Source organism: Crinia signifera, chromosome 7, assembly GCF_055691185.1.
Source record: "Crinia signifera chromosome 7, ASM5569118v1, whole genome shotgun sequence".
Taxonomy (NCBI): domain Eukaryota; kingdom Metazoa; phylum Chordata; class Amphibia; order Anura; family Myobatrachidae; genus Crinia; species Crinia signifera.
The window spans coordinates 127,851,669-127,867,375 of record NC_139223.1 but is presented as its reverse complement, the minus strand read 5'-3'; the positions used below and the strand labels follow the sequence as shown (position 1 = coordinate 127,867,375).

The following is a 15,707-nucleotide window of genomic DNA, read 5'->3' as shown; positions in this document are numbered from 1 at the left end:
AGAGTGTTCCATGCTGTACGTTAGTCAATGATACACTTAAAGATTAAGATCCCCTCATGCAAGCAACTTGCGTAATTAATTCCAATGTTCTAGTCATGTTCTCATGTTGGAGCCCCTGCTCGCCTGTTTAACATTTATGTGTGTTATCTGGTCACCTCTTTATGCTTCTGCTGCAGGTTTTGCATTACGTGGAGAAACCCAGTACATTTGTCAGTGACATCATCAATTGTGGGATCTACCTCTTCTCACCATCAATATTCCAGCACATCGCAGATGTCTTCAAACGTAATCAACAAGATCTGCAGCAGTGAGTCCTCAGCTCTTGTCTTACCCCCTAGTAGATCCTCCACATCTTTTCCCCCATCCTCTCCATTCCATTCCATCCATTCTTTATTTGAGGAAAGTTTTAGTGGCAATCAAATGGTTGTCACTGAGAAAGCGCAACTGCACTCCAATAATACACACTAATCAATGAATCAAGCTGAAAATTTATTTAAAAAAATACATATTATAACAATTCATGCATGATATATAATTCATAATAAAAAACACACACACAGACAAGACATACAACATATAACATAGAGAGTCCGGTTAATAGGCACTTGATGAGGCTGATTTATAGTCTCTAATGAGGCTTAATGAGGCTTTTTGTATGGCTTTATGATATGCAAAATGAGTGAGGCAAAAGATGATTATAGTTACCAGTCCCAAAATCCGGCTTATTAGAGATGTCTCCTTTGATTAATTTTAACACCACAAACGTCCTTTTTCTGAGTTTTTGCTCTCTACCTCCACTGAGGGGAGCACACTTAAAGGTGAAAAAATGAATTTTTTGTCTTTTTTAATATATGTAATTTCATGGTATAAATCTTGTCATTATATGTCTAAATATATGTGTGAAACTGTAGCGAGTCCTGAGGCAAAGTAATAGAAGAACAAACAAAATAATAAAATAGGCATATGAGGTATTGGCTATATGAGTGAGGCAATGCCCTTTTCAAAGATGGAGATCGGGATTGGAAGAGGGCGGAAGTCGTAATGACTAATGAGAATCTCAATGTTCAAGATTGGATACAATTATAGTGACACACAGATCTAAATATGTATGGATACGAGGCATAGAGGCAAAACGAGGCTTGGCTAAAAAGTTAAAAATGGCTGCCAACAGATTGATGATTGGTGGACTGAAAATGAGGCTTGAATCGGTCTGCAAATATGGCCGCCGCTGTCTATATATAGAGGCAGCGATAACGAGGCGTGGAACGCAAATCGCGGAAGTAACAGGTACCGAGTGCCCGCGAACACGCCGGCTATAAAAACAGCGTTAGTGTGAATGGGGATTCATCTGAGGAAGCCGCTGATATAGTTCCAAGGCGGAGAAACGCGTATGTGGAGCCCCAATATCTTTCCAGTACCCGTGGCCATCTGAAAAGGCGTCTCAACACTCTGCGGTATTCATCTGCCGGTAATCTTTGGGGAAAGCACCCTGTTCTACACCTTCCCTGGAGTGCTCTCCCTCAGTGGAGGTAGAGAGCAAAAACTCAGAAAAAGGACGTTTGTGGTGTTAAAATTAATCAGAGGAGACATCTCTAATAAGCCGGATTTTGGGACTGGTAACTATAATCATCTTTTGCCTCACTCATTTTGCATATCATAAAGCCATACAAAAAGCCTCATTAGAGACTATAAATCAGCCTCATCAAGTGCCTATTAACCGGACTCTCTATGTTATATGTTGTATGTCTTGTCTGTGGGTGTGTTTTTTATTATGAATTATATATCATGCATGAATTGTTATAATATGTATTTTTTTAAATAAATTTTCAGCTTGATTCATTGATTAGTGTGTATTATTGGAGTGCAGTTGCGCTTTCTCAGTGACAACCATTTGATTGCCACTAAAACTTTCCTTGTGTACACGTGTGGGGGGTACACAATCCTCCCAAAGGAAGGCTGCAACCACACTCCAACATCTAAATTAAAATAAATTGTGCCTGGAGTTATATATTGGGATAATGATAGCAAATCGAGTTATTATGACATAAAAATAACATCTATCTAGATCAGCGCTACTGTGTGACCTTTCCTGGTCACAATTACCCTTTTTTTTTTCATTCTTTATTTGCATTCATTTATTTCTCTTTTTCTTCTCCACCTCTATGACCTTTGTACTTCCTGCATGCTGGGCCAGTTGTTCCTGTGTCAGGTGAGTGCTGTGTGTGGCACAGACACATGGCATGAGCACCGGAGTGACTGTTAGGAGGGAAAAATAGGCCTAGCTAATGTTTGGCTTTAAAATACACAGTCACAAATCTTTTCACCATTCACGTCCACCTCATCTTCACTGCTTTTCCTGTTCATAAATCATAGTAGAAAGGATGAAGCCAGACTTTCCTAGTGCTCATTCGATTTGTGCTGACACATCGGTGAGACCGGGAAAACAGAACTGAGTCATTCTCGTGAGATAGAAGTATTCCCATTCACTTTGATGGGTTAAATGACATAAGTGGAGCTCTATGACTGTGCCTAGCTGCCATCACCCTAGAGATTTCTATGACTCTGATAGAATTCCACAAGTGTAACTATTCTCTGTGTGGCTAGAAACAAGGGGCGAAATTTATTAAGAAGGTAGTTCTATTTAACATGGAATGTTGCTATGATCTTGCGTAATAAATTAAGGGTCACTGAGAGATTCTTTGCCTTCTCTGTCCAATAATTCTGCCAGTTTCAATGACATAAGGCAACTAGGGACTTTGTTTAATTGGAGACTGTGGCTAATCAGTTTACAGAACAACAGACATGAACATATTCACTGATATTCATATAAATAAGTTGATTTAATTGCATAATATAACTTAAAGAACAGTTTGGAGTTTGTTATCTGAGGATCTGATGTTGTCCGTTAAGCAAGGCTCCCAGTATAGTGTGTAGGCATGTGCATGGCATGTTTCGCTATTGCAGGTATAGCTGCCCAGTGTTCTATTCCTTCAGATAATATATATCCATCATGTGTGATCTGCTGTCTTATTACCTAGTGCACCTCTCTTTTAAGTGAGCTAGTACAATCTTTTGTTACATAATGACTTTATGTTGCTTCCTCCCACAGTGAGGAGAACTCCAACTGGCAAAGGGCTGAGGTGATTCGGCTCGAGCAGGATGTATTCACTGCTCTGGCTGGACAAGGCCAGCTGTACGTCTATAAAATGGATGGCTTTTGGAGCCAGATTAAGTCTGCAGGGTAAGTAGGTAAAATGTATTAGAGTCAGTAATAAATATGAACCTATAACCTAGATAAATGGAATACTGAACAAGTCGGTACATTCTGTTGGGTTTGGTTCATAGGGTCAACAGTTAGCTTCACAGTGTCTAGGTCAGTGGTAGCCAACCCTAGCCCTCGAGAGCTACCAACAGTTCACATTTTCCAGACAACCTAGCTGCACTCATTAATCACTGACACATTTTAAAAGATACACAGATGGAGCTAATTAGCTCACTTGTGATTCGGGGGTGAATTTATGAAGCTTGGAGAAGTGTTATCTATCCCCATAAAGAACGTTATGAGCAAGGTGATAATGGTTCAGCCAATCAGCTACAATATGTAAATTGACAGGTAAGAGCTGATTGGCTGAACCATTATCACCTTGCTCATAACGTTCTTTATGAGGATAGATAACACTTCTCCAAGCTTCATAAATTCACCCCTCAGTGAGGAGACCTACAAAACATGCACTGTTGGTAGCTCTCGAGGACTAGGGTCGGCTAGCCCAGGTCTAGGTCATCCCTAAAAGGTCGTCCAAGGTTGATATGAGACTTTATTTTTTTGTGTGTGTGTGTGGGGGGGGGGGGGGGGGGGGGTGTTGTACTGCGCACCCTCTCTTTGTTTTCTTTACTCTCCGGATACCCATTCTGCTGACTTTTATTTATTTTTTCAGTTCAGCGATATATGCCAGCCGCCTGTACCTGAACCAGTATCGCACAACACACCCGGAGCGACTCGCCCTCAACAGGGATGGTGGACCTACTATTTTGGGTAAGGAATTTACCCGGCTCTTGGAAATTATGTTATCTGGGTACATTTTTTTATATGTTGTTAAGGCCTGAACACATTTTTAATGCAATACACACCATAATGGGCTGTATGGAAGTTATAATGGTTAGCAGAACTGCCTTACACCACAGTTAACTGGCTCCTGACAAAAATGAACATGTGGGTGTTTAGTTGGGCCAAGTGGTTCTCATCTGCCCTCAAATTTTTTCTATAAAACTTCTGCTTTAAATTCTGCAGACAACTCCCAATCTCCATAGGCTGTAGCACTGCAAATTGGAACAATACAGGATACATAAGCTGTAAAGCAGCATGCATTGGCTTTCCAGCTTGTGACCACAAGTCACAGCATGTCTAACCAGAGCAGCTATAGAGATAACCTTTGTATACAGCTGCTGTATATGTAATATATTGCATACAGTAGTCTTACAGTGACTTACGGATGTGTCCTCATACATCTATCCTCAGATGAAATCTGAGATGCATGGCGTGAATGAGCCGCCTTCACATGTAACTTTGCTACCACTGGGTGTCTCTTATACGCCTCTCACCCAAAAATGTATCTTACAGAAATGCACGGGGACTAGGATTCACCAGCAGACTGCACTGATTAATGTACAGTGGAAAGTGGCGTGAAAAATTCTAGAAGCCGCTGTATTATAGCACTTTGTATATGGCCTCAGAGACTCCGTCGCACACTACATAGCAAATTAACTGACCGTCTCCTGGTGAGTCTTAGTCACATCTCATTGTCACCTAAGACGCAGCTTTGGGTACAAGTATACAAATAAGATGTCCAGCATTAGCAGAGCGGCACAATTCCTGGTGGCTGAGAGTGACTGTAGCTATAATGTATGAGGATACATCTGTATATGTTACTGATTGGTTATTGTGTGTTACTGCATGTTACTAAATCAACACACATGCAAACATAGCTGTACGAGAGCTAAAAGAAACTGCATATTATACTGAAATATATGTAAAATTAATAAATCTATATATAGTATTTAAATAAAAACAAAATATTGCATTCAAATTAAGGCAAAACCATCCATGTTTCAGAGCAGATTCAAATAACCATGGGTTGTGTTGCAATGGGCTCCTCTGCTGGGTGAGGTGCCTGGAGCTACTCAGTGGGTGTGGATTGAAAGAGAGACAATCTATAGGTATTGACACCAGATGGTCAGCTGGGTCAAAAGATCAACTGTTCTATCAGTGGTTCTCAAACTCGGTCCTCAGGACCCCACACAGTTCCAGTGCACTCATTACTCATTGACACATTTTAAAGGATTTACAGGTGGAGCTAATTATTTCACTTGATTCTGTGAGGAGACCTGCAAAACATGCACCGTGTAGACTATGAGAACCTGTGAGTTAAATGGTCAACATAGAGCTAGGTTGACGGGGGACAAAAAGTCAATATGCAGGAGTATTGTATTATTTATTTATTAACAGTTTATTTTATAGCACAGACATATTCCGCAGCGCTATACAGAGAATATTTGAACAGTCCCTGCCCCAGTGGAGCTTACAATCTATATTCTCTACCACATGTACACGCGCACACAGACCTCCTAGGGTTCATTTTGTTAGGAGCCATATAACCTACCAGTATATTTTTGGAATGTGGGAGGAAACTGGAGTACCTGGAGGAAACCCACAGAAGCACAGGAAGAATATACAAACTCCGCACAGGGTCATGGTGGGAACCCATGATCTCAGTGCTGTGAGGCGGTAAGGCTAAACATTACATCATCCGTAGGGCATTCTCTTTTTAGTAAGAGAGCCACAAGCAGAACCCTGATAACAGTTAACGGGGGAAACTTACTAAGATGTGTATTCTACTTCACATGTGATGTTGCTATGGGCAACAAATCAGATTTTGTCTACTATCTTCTAGAGGGTGCTAAATAAATAAGAAGTAGATTCTGATTGGTTGCCCATAGCACCATCACATGTGAAGTAGAATACACATCTTGGTCAATTTCCCCCAACATGCTTTTCTTATCACACCTCAGAGACACTTTCTAAACTCCTAAATCCCAGCTAAAACATTCTCCTCAGTAAATGCCCACATTTTTTTAAATGTTACCCCCATGTATAACTGGTATAAATACAAGAGTTCAAATGGAGCTTGGTGTAGGAAGCATAGCAGAAAATAATTCTGAAATAAAAACAAAATGGCAAATATAACTATTTCCACTGTTACTTTTGTTCCATGTGCATTGTGTTTGCCATATGTTTTACTCCTGTTTTATTTAAGCTAATTTACATTGCTTGGAATGATTTTATAGAGAGGAAGAGTGCAGCACTTATAAGCAATGATGCGCTCGCTGAGTGTTATAACAAAATCTAGAGATTTTTATTGCAACATTTTGTCAGCGGAATCCTTTTACAGTGAAATGGAACATCTGCACCCATTCACCTTCATGTTAAAGTGACATCACTGCTCCAGAACTGTACACTTTCCTGATCAGAAAATGAATCCATTCTGGAGTACATGTCTACATTAACAATATTACTGTATATAATTTACTATTCTTCTCACATGAGGGATTTTTCTGTGCACTACTATCATTGTTTTAAATTATTTAATTCTATCAAAGCCAGAAGTCTCCAGAAGTTTAAAACATCTCATATTTTTATATTCTTTTTGACTACACGTGATAGGCCCTTGTTGGTATTGTCTGAGGCAGTGTTACTGGTGATGTTGCTGGGCCGCAGCCTACAGCCACACTCATAAAGTTATTAGTTGTTCTGACGACTTGCGTTTTGTATAACATTACAGAAGAGTTCATTGCCTGAGTAGTCTAACGTGCTATGCATAGAGCACGGGTTCAGTCTGATTTCCTGACATTCTAAATACTGATGGTCACAATACTTACGAGCATTGGAGGGCTTTCGAAATAGCCACATGTTCAAAATGCTGACATTCATTTTCTCGACAGGGTTAAAATGACAAAATTTCTAACTTTTTTTCTTTGTTGGTGTATGTATATCTCTACATAGTTCGACATGGACACATATATGTGTACCGCATCCCCTCGCATGGCTCGCTGCACTTTCCATGCTTTGGTCAAGGTGCCTCGCTGCGCTTGGCACAGGGATTTAACGCTATGCCCACTTGGATCGTGAAGTAAGAACAAATCGTGAAAAACTCCTGTCTCCTTTTTGGCATGTTGACAATTTTACCATCTCGTTATTATGAATGTCGGCATTTTGAACGTGTAGGTATCTTGACTGTTTGCCAAAGGTTATCGGTAGTTTGACCATCAATATTTTGAATGTTGGTAAATTGACTGCATCCCTAGAGCACAAGTGCTGTGTCTTTGCATAGCAAACAAACAACATCAATTAAATCATAATCAATATTTTGTTGCATCTTCTAAAAGAAATCAACTGGTGGCTAAATTGCCTATCTTAGACTGCCTCATTATAGGGGACACCCTTGTGTATGACAAAATTTAGTATTTCTTGTGGAATTAGATTTGGGATGTGTTTGGCCTTTCTGATTGGAGTTTGTCCTTGTTGGTGTTTCCTCTCATACTCCTTTTCTTGTCCCCCCCCCACCATAAAATTGTCCTTAGTGAGCCAGCTTTATGTATGTGTATAAACACTGCTTAGTGTATATGTATGTATGTATGTATGTATGTATGTATGTATGTGTATGCTCCACAAATGAACGTCACTCTGGGTCTTTGTATGAAAAAGTAACTTTAGGTGTTTATTTGTCTACGGCGTTATGTTTATTTGTCTACAGCGTCATGTATCGGCAATATGAGTAATGTTGTACATATATTATAAATACTTGTCTTATCTTTCCTCAGGAAATGTGTACATTCATCCAACAGCCAATGTGGACTCATCTGCTGTGGTGAGTATGCTGTATTTCTCTATTGACGCTAAACACATTAGAAAATCCCAGCAGAAACTGGGTCCTGCCAGAGAGAGGGTGTATTGGTGATCTTAAGGCCCCCATATACTTGTACGACTTGTTTTAAGAGCATGTCAAGCTCGATCTACCTTCAACTTCCCTGACAGCTCCCTAGGAGGGCTTGCATACAATTTGGCACTTGATGTGCCATTTTTTACTTGCAATAAATCTTACACAATTTATTGCATGTAAAAAGTTCCCCCAGGGAAGTTGAATGTTCAAATAAATGGCTAGCCCATTGATTTTAAATTAAGTTTTGGTAGAAGTGGGTGAGCAGCCAGGAGATATCAAAACTCGCATTCAAATGAGTAGGGATGGCCATCGTTGCCATCGATGGTTTCCATCAATGGCAATAGTGCAACTTGCCATCCATAGTGTCATACTATGCAATGGATGGCCATCAAAGTTTTTACCTATCTATGGTCATCAGTTTTCTTTGACTGATTGGCCTTTGGGCCAATCAAAACATGGGGGCTGGGCTTCACGGGTGTTGGGGGCGGCGCTATGCTCAGTGTCCCGTCCCCATGAGGAAAAAATGAAAACAAAACTATGTATTTATGCTTGACATCGCATCGAAGGAGGGAAACCATCTGGTTCTCCTCCATTGATGGCAAAACTATTCTACATTGGCCATAAAACATCGATTTCTGTGAATGATCGATGGCCATCCCTAATTACTGTTCATTTGAGTTTTGAAATCTGTCCACCCAACGCTGCCACAGCCTGTTCCCTGTGCCCTCTCTTGTCCAGCACTTCCCCCAGCTCTGCAGACTATAGGTGCCAGTGGTGACACTGCTGACACACCTACGGACCTTATCGGATTTGTTACATTGTGGATGCTAAAAATCACATGCGATGTGCCCCTGATGGGTCCGATTCCTACCCATCTTATGGTACGAACTCCAATCCAATGCGCACAGGACCGCGGACCGGATGTCACACATCCAATTTGGGCCGGTTTCTCAGCCTGATCCATTGGAATTGGGTGACATTGTCCCAAATTGGGCAAGTGTATGGGAGCCTTAAAGGTCCGATTTTTAACCTGTTTTAATCCCATGTGGACGGATCTGGCCAAATCAGAGGTGTTTGACAGCAGGTCAAACCCAATGCGCATTCCCTTGCTCATAGGATCGCATCCTGTATATCTGGGGTAGCAAATACGATACACATATGATCTACAGCAGTGCTAGCCAACTCCAGTCCTCGAGACCTACCAACAGTTAATGTTTTCAAGATCTCCTCACAGAATTACAAGTGAAATAATTAGCTCCACCTGTGGATCTTTTAAAATGTTAGTGATTAACGAGTGCACCTTTGCAGCAGCTAGGTTGTCTGGAGAATGTGAACTGTTGGTAGCTCTGGAGGACTGGAGTTGGTTACCACTGCTGTAGATCATACGTGTATCGTATCTGACCCATCAGTGGCACATCATGGGTGCTTGCCGCTGGCAACTGGAGAGAGAGGCTGTGGTAACGGCGGACAGGCAGGAGATTTAAAAAGATTTAAGGAGATTTAAAAACTCCTATTCGAATGAATCATGCGGCCGCCCATTCATTTGAATGGGTTTTGAAATCTCTTGCCCCTGCCGCTACCAAAGCCAGTTCCCCGCTGGCAGATCCATGGGAAAAGTGCCAAATCGTATGTAGCTCTCCCAGGCAGGTTGAAGGGAAATCGGGTCCAACTTGAAGTCAGAGCTATGTATGGGGGCCTTAAGGCTGCAGACTCCTTGGAACATAGGAACCTTTGGAGGCATGATATGATTGAAGACTGCTAAGGGAGTCCCAGAAAAGAGAGCCCCCATCATGAATACATTCTAAATATATTTACATTGACTATATGAAGGATTTTAACACCATACCCAAATTTTCTTTTATAATGGAGACACCCCCCCCCCCCCCCTCCCTTTCATAAATTGTATTGGGGTTGGCAAATGCTTCTATGATTCTGGGAAAAAAAAGTTATCCTGGGTATTTTAAACCATTTCTTCCTTGTAGATAGCGAATTTATACTTGTCAGGTTAAAGGCTATTTTACATTATGAGAGTCTCTCTTTTTATGAAGCTTCAAGTAACATGATCCAAACTTCCTGACTCTATACAGCATCACAATGATCTGTAGTTGTGCTGCATACTCTGTATTGATTGTATAAATCCTGCATTTTGGTCATTGGTTTCCAGTTGGGCCCTAATGTCTCTATTGGAATGGGAGTAACGATTGGAGCCGGAGTACGTGTGCGAGAGTCCATTATTCTGCATGGTGCAGGGCTACAGGTAAGGAAATTACTTAATGTAATCGTTCTACGAAATGCCTGCAGTAATAACAGTATAATATAGGACTTCCGTTAATGTATGACTAAACTCCCTGAAATTATATCAGGGAGGGTTTTGACTGGTGGATATTAAGTAATCCTGTATGAAACTCATCTATGACCTTGTATCTTTCTAATGTTACCCAAATATAATCTGCATTTTTGCTCAATATGCAGGACCACAGCTGTGTCCTAAACACCATTGTTGGCTGGGACAGCAGCATTGGAAGGTGGGCGCGAGTGGAAGGGACACCCAGCGACCCCAATCCTAATGACCCTTATGCCAAAATGGACAGCGAAACCCTGTTCCGTGAAGGGAAACTTACTCCATCCATAACAATTTTGGGTAAGTAACTTTTTTTGTATGAAGATGTAGTATTGAAGGCAAAAAGAACTTCTGAGCTCACCCAGGGCAGAAGTTTACAGGGAGAAGAGAAGGGGGCCTAGGACAGAACCCTGGGGGAACCCGACAGGGAGGATGGCAAAACAAGAGCATATTTAAATGGCGAGGGAAAGATGCAGGATATGAATAATTAGGTTGACCACTGAAGGTCGACACCTGAGGTTGACATGGCTAAGGATGGAAGGTGAAAACCAAGCATTAGGTCAACAGGAGTTTTTGCTGCTTTTTTCTTCAGAATGTTGACATTCACATAGCTCACTGCACTCGCCATGCTTCAGGCACGGTGCCTCGCTGCACTTGGCACTCTATTTTATCCTCCCACCATGTCTTAGTGCAGGGCTGGGCAACACCGGCCCTCCAGATGTTGATGAACTACACACCCCAGCATGCCTTGCATCAGTTTCAGCATGGCCACATAGCAAAACTAATGCAAAGCATCCTGGGATGTGTAGTTCATCAACATCTGGAGGGCCGGTGTTGCCCAGCCCTGTCTTAGTGGATAGTAGGGCATGAAATACCGCCTGGCGGCACATGTCGGCTTCAAACGTGAAAAACTCATGTAGACATTTTGACTGTTGACTTTCCCATTGTCGAGCTAATGCTTGTATCGATCTTTCAACCTTAGCCCTAATGCTTGTATCGATCTGTTGACCTATTTCAGGTGTCACCCTAAAGCCTGTCGACCTTCAGTGGTCAACCCAATGCATGTCAACCTAATGACCTATCCTAAGATGCATTGGCGTATGATGTCTGCTGCGATCCCTCCTTTCCTGACTGTAGCACACTGTACTGTATGGGGGATGCGATGCTGCCAGGTTTACCAAGCTCGGCTTATGTGAAGCATTCTGTAGCTTAGCCTTTGCAGCTAAACCATCTGAATATGGTATTATATCATTTCCTATTGACTATGCTTTGCTTAATTGGCCAGCAGAGGGTTCACTCACAGCCCTCCCCAGCAACTGCCGACACCCATGCCCGGTTAGGAGGCCCGCTCTCATTCCGAGCACATTGCAGAGGAACATGCCGCTGGTATAATGGCACATTGAGTTATGATTTTTTATCAATAAATTGCATCCATATAGCAGTGCAAAAGTGATTATTGATAAATGGGCACCTTTAGGTCTCAATAATTCAACAATCAGTACTGCTGAACTATACAGTGACTGGTTACCTGGGCGCTCCAGGCTGCTATCTTCAAAATTAAATAGTTACAGAGCAGTTAAGGTCGAATAAGGACTGTTAAGGTCAGATTGCATCGCATGAGACCGAATCGACCCGATTTTTAATTGTATAGCCACCCTGATGGCTGATTACAATGTTAAATGCCCCCCCCCAGACCCGATTTTTAATTGTATACCCACCCTGATGGGTAATTACTATGTCAAATGCCCCCCAATTGTTAACGCCACGATCAACGCCAACCCGAAGCGTGGCGAGCGGTACGCGTCCTCCGACCTTTTCATACCCCCACTATCCACATCGGCGTGGAGTTATATAGTGTGGCGAGCGCTTCAGGCTCAGTGGCTTGCCACACTATATAAAATCAACTCCACGCCGACGTGGATAGTGGGGGTATGAAAAGGTCGGAGGACGCTTACCGCTGCGCTCGCCACATTTATCGTGGTGTTGCGTTAACAAAGGGGGGCATTTGACATAATAATTAACCATCAAGTTGGTATACAATTAAAAATTGGGTCTGGGGGGCATTTAACATTGGGTACAATGTAAAATCCGGTCGGTCGCGTCGCATCGCATGCCATTGTAATGGCATGCGATACAACCGATTTTTTAAATTGTATGGGAAGGTCTTTAAAACCTGAAAATCGGGTCTGTCTGGTCTGATCGGGTCCCATCGCATACCTTAAGTTATGGCATGCGATGGGACCCGACGGGTGCCGTGCTAGGAAACAAGTAACTTTTAAGTCTCTGTTAGCTCTTATATAGATTCAAAGTTTCCAATAACTGTATTAGAACTGAGAGAGGTCTTAAATGCTTTAGCCAGAGGTTATCCTAGTTGCAAGGAGTATTTAACAATACACTCCATCACACATTGCCATGGCAGTGGTGTACCATCAGGCAGACATCAAGAGCCCTCTTGCAATAAGCTAAATCAACAGATATAATGTCTTATATACTGCTATATTCTGCATTTTATGGAAATCTTTTAGTAGCTGTCTTGAACTTTAAGGAGGTATAAGGGCAAACCTGATTGAGCTCATATTAGGAGCTGCTACACCATCACTTGACTAGCCTCTTTATCAGATTTAGGGCCAGATGTACTAAGCTTGACAAGTGATAAAATGTAGAGTGATAAACCACCAGCCAATCAGCTCCTATCTGCCATGTCACAGGCTGTGATCGGTAGGAGCAGATTGGTTGGTGGATTATCACTCTCAATTTTATCACTTTTCAAGGCTTAGTACATCTCGCCCTGAGTCCAATGCTTTGGGGTCTATGCCTTAAAGGGAGATTAAAGTACCAGCCAATCAGCTCCTATCTGCCATGTTACAGGCTGTGGGGCAGATGTAGTAAGCCTGGCAAAGAGATAAAGTGGAAGGAGATAATGCACCAGCCAATCAGCTATGTTTGAAATATGATATTTGGGAGTTGATTGGATGGTGCTGTATCTCCTTCCACTTTATCTCTAGTTTATCTCTTCACCAGGCTTAACCCCTTGGATGGTATGCCCGGAAATTTGCACTGCCGCAGTGGGCTGTCTCGGCAAATTTCCGGGCATACCACCAATATAGAATAGCTGTGCACCACTGGCGCAGCACCTCTAGAGCCCCCCCCCCATCACCTTTTGCTCCAGGGTATGCCAGAGATCACCTGACCCAGCTGCCATGCTGCCAGGCTCGGGTATGTTCGGCGCGGCTCGGGGGCGCTCAGGCATCATGTGACACTCTCTCCCTGACTGGCAGAGAAGAGAGGTGCATCTTCTGCGACCCGTGGAAGTGAAGATGCTGGGAGCCGCAGAAGTTTCCAAGCGGCAGATGGGCGGGAGGCTGAAGAGAGCGGTGGATGTCCTTTTGCACAGTTCTGTCACTACTCTGAAAACAGTTTTCAGAGGATTGCTGCATTCGGGCTATTTAATATGGCATAACACAGCAGATGTGAGCAGATCGATAGTTGCTGGCAACCTGTAAATTTAAAAAAAATAAGAAAAAAAATTGATTTTTGGTACTTGTATGCTTTTGATCCTAGTAGGCCAGCCCCTATTTAAATGAAGCTTCAATCATACAATCATGCAACAGATAGATTGTATGACTGGTTGTATGATGGATTGTGAGTAGATTGTCCAAAACCACCAAGGACTGCCGGGGATTTTAAGGGAAATTGTACACAATACTGATTGTGACCGGTCTTTCTGATGTATGGCCAGCTTAAGTCTTGTGCTGAAATAAAGTACTGGTCATGCTCTTCACCGTTTTTTTTTTTAATTTGTGCAACATGTGGCATTAATTAGTCTTCCTTTAATTTGAATCAGTTGCTATAGGTAGTAGTTTCTGTTCTTTAGTTTTACATTGGGTACTTCTAATTTGAGGCATGTTTGGTGGGAGTGGGGAGTCTAGTCATATTGCAGAACATATGTAAACTATAAAAGTTAAGAAAACTAAATCTTATGAACTATTTTTCAGGATGTAACGTCTCCATCCCAGCAGAGGTCGTAATATTAAACTCCATCGTCCTTCCACACAAAGAACTGAGTCGCAGCTTCAAGAATCAGATTATCTTATAGTTTTGATGTGATTCAGTATCGTGCCTGAGGCAGGAAGTCAGTTTGTGTTCCGGCCATGAATGAAATGTCCAGCAATGAGATCTCTGAAGCAACCGTACTGAAATTGGGATGTGTGTTGCATGACTTAGCGTAGTCAAGAGCTTGAAGAGGTTTTCCTGCTTGCAGACATAAGGCCCTTGGTACCTGGCACATTCATGACTCCTGAAAGCAACTGTAGCCGAGACATTACAGAACACTAGAAGCTATTAACTGTGCACATTTTAACCCCAGGGTGTTACTTCAGCTGTAATTAAATCATATATACTGAACATTCTTAAAGCTGGAGGCCAGGTCATTCAGTTTATGTTCAAGAGTTTATTAAAAATTATGTTTGGAGAAGTCTCTCGTACTCTTTCCTGACCTTTCCTTTGTACAACACTATACCCACTAGCTGGTAACATAGCCAGTTTTAAAAGCCAATTAAAGATCTTAAGTGTTAATGCTGATCCAGTGAAAGGAAATAGTGTAACATGATCTCTAAAACTTGAAATGATTGGGTTATAGTTGGTCACAAGTCCATGGATTCTCCTCAGCTATCATGTGTAGGTTCAAGAGCTGCGATAACAGTATAAGAGAAATAGAGAGGAAGCCAGACAGCATTCATAGGGTTAAGGGGCACACACACAGAGCAATTTTAACCCCATTTCAACCCCCCCCCCCCCCATTTGTACTTGCATCCTTCAGTAGGCAAACTGTAGAGGTCCAGCTGCTGTGGAACACCGTATGCCAGCGGATCCGATACGAATTCCCGGCGGTCGGGATCCCGGCGGTCGGAATCCCGACACTGGAATCCCGACCGCCGAAATCCCAACAAGGGGGGGACATGGATCGCCCCCCCTTGCGGGCTCGCTGCGCTCGCCACGCAGCGGGCCCGGTGCCTCGCTACGCTCGGCACGCTATTTTATTCTCCCTCTATGGGTGTCGTGGACACCCACGGAGGGAGAAAGTTTCGGGATTCCAGTGTCGGGATTCCGACCGCCGGGATCCCGACTGCCGGCAAATCAACTGCATCCCATGCCAGCATACTCTGCTTTGGCATTACTATAGTGCCAAAAGTGGCCTAACTCTGTCCGTCACATATCCTCCTATAACACTTTAGCTACGTGGCTGACATGACAGGATCATTGCTTGCACACGCACAGTGACGTCTTCCAGTGGAACACTATCATGTAACCATTATTTTTTGTTATCTATATCAACACTATATCCCCATTTGCGGTCAACCTTATGATTAGAT

The 15,707-nt window shown here is 42.6% G+C and overlaps 1 protein-coding gene across 1 annotated transcript in view; it reads left to right on the top strand.

Annotated features, from left to right (window-relative positions):
* GMPPA (GDP-mannose pyrophosphorylase A) overlaps window positions 1-14,809 on the top strand; it is a 39,446-nt gene extending 24,637 nt beyond the window's left edge. Inside the window, exons 7-13 of the mRNA XM_083153759.1 lie at window positions 177-307; window positions 3,110-3,241; window positions 3,936-4,033; window positions 7,876-7,922; window positions 10,159-10,251; window positions 10,467-10,635; window positions 14,331-14,809. Coding sequence (XP_083009885.1) covers window positions 177-307; window positions 3,110-3,241; window positions 3,936-4,033; window positions 7,876-7,922; window positions 10,159-10,251; window positions 10,467-10,635; window positions 14,331-14,431 — 771 coding nt within the window. The 3' untranslated portion in view covers window positions 14,432-14,809. The remainder of the gene's footprint in view (window positions 1-176; window positions 308-3,109; window positions 3,242-3,935; window positions 4,034-7,875; window positions 7,923-10,158; window positions 10,252-10,466; window positions 10,636-14,330) is intronic.
* Window positions 14,810-15,707: the final 898 nt, after the last annotated feature.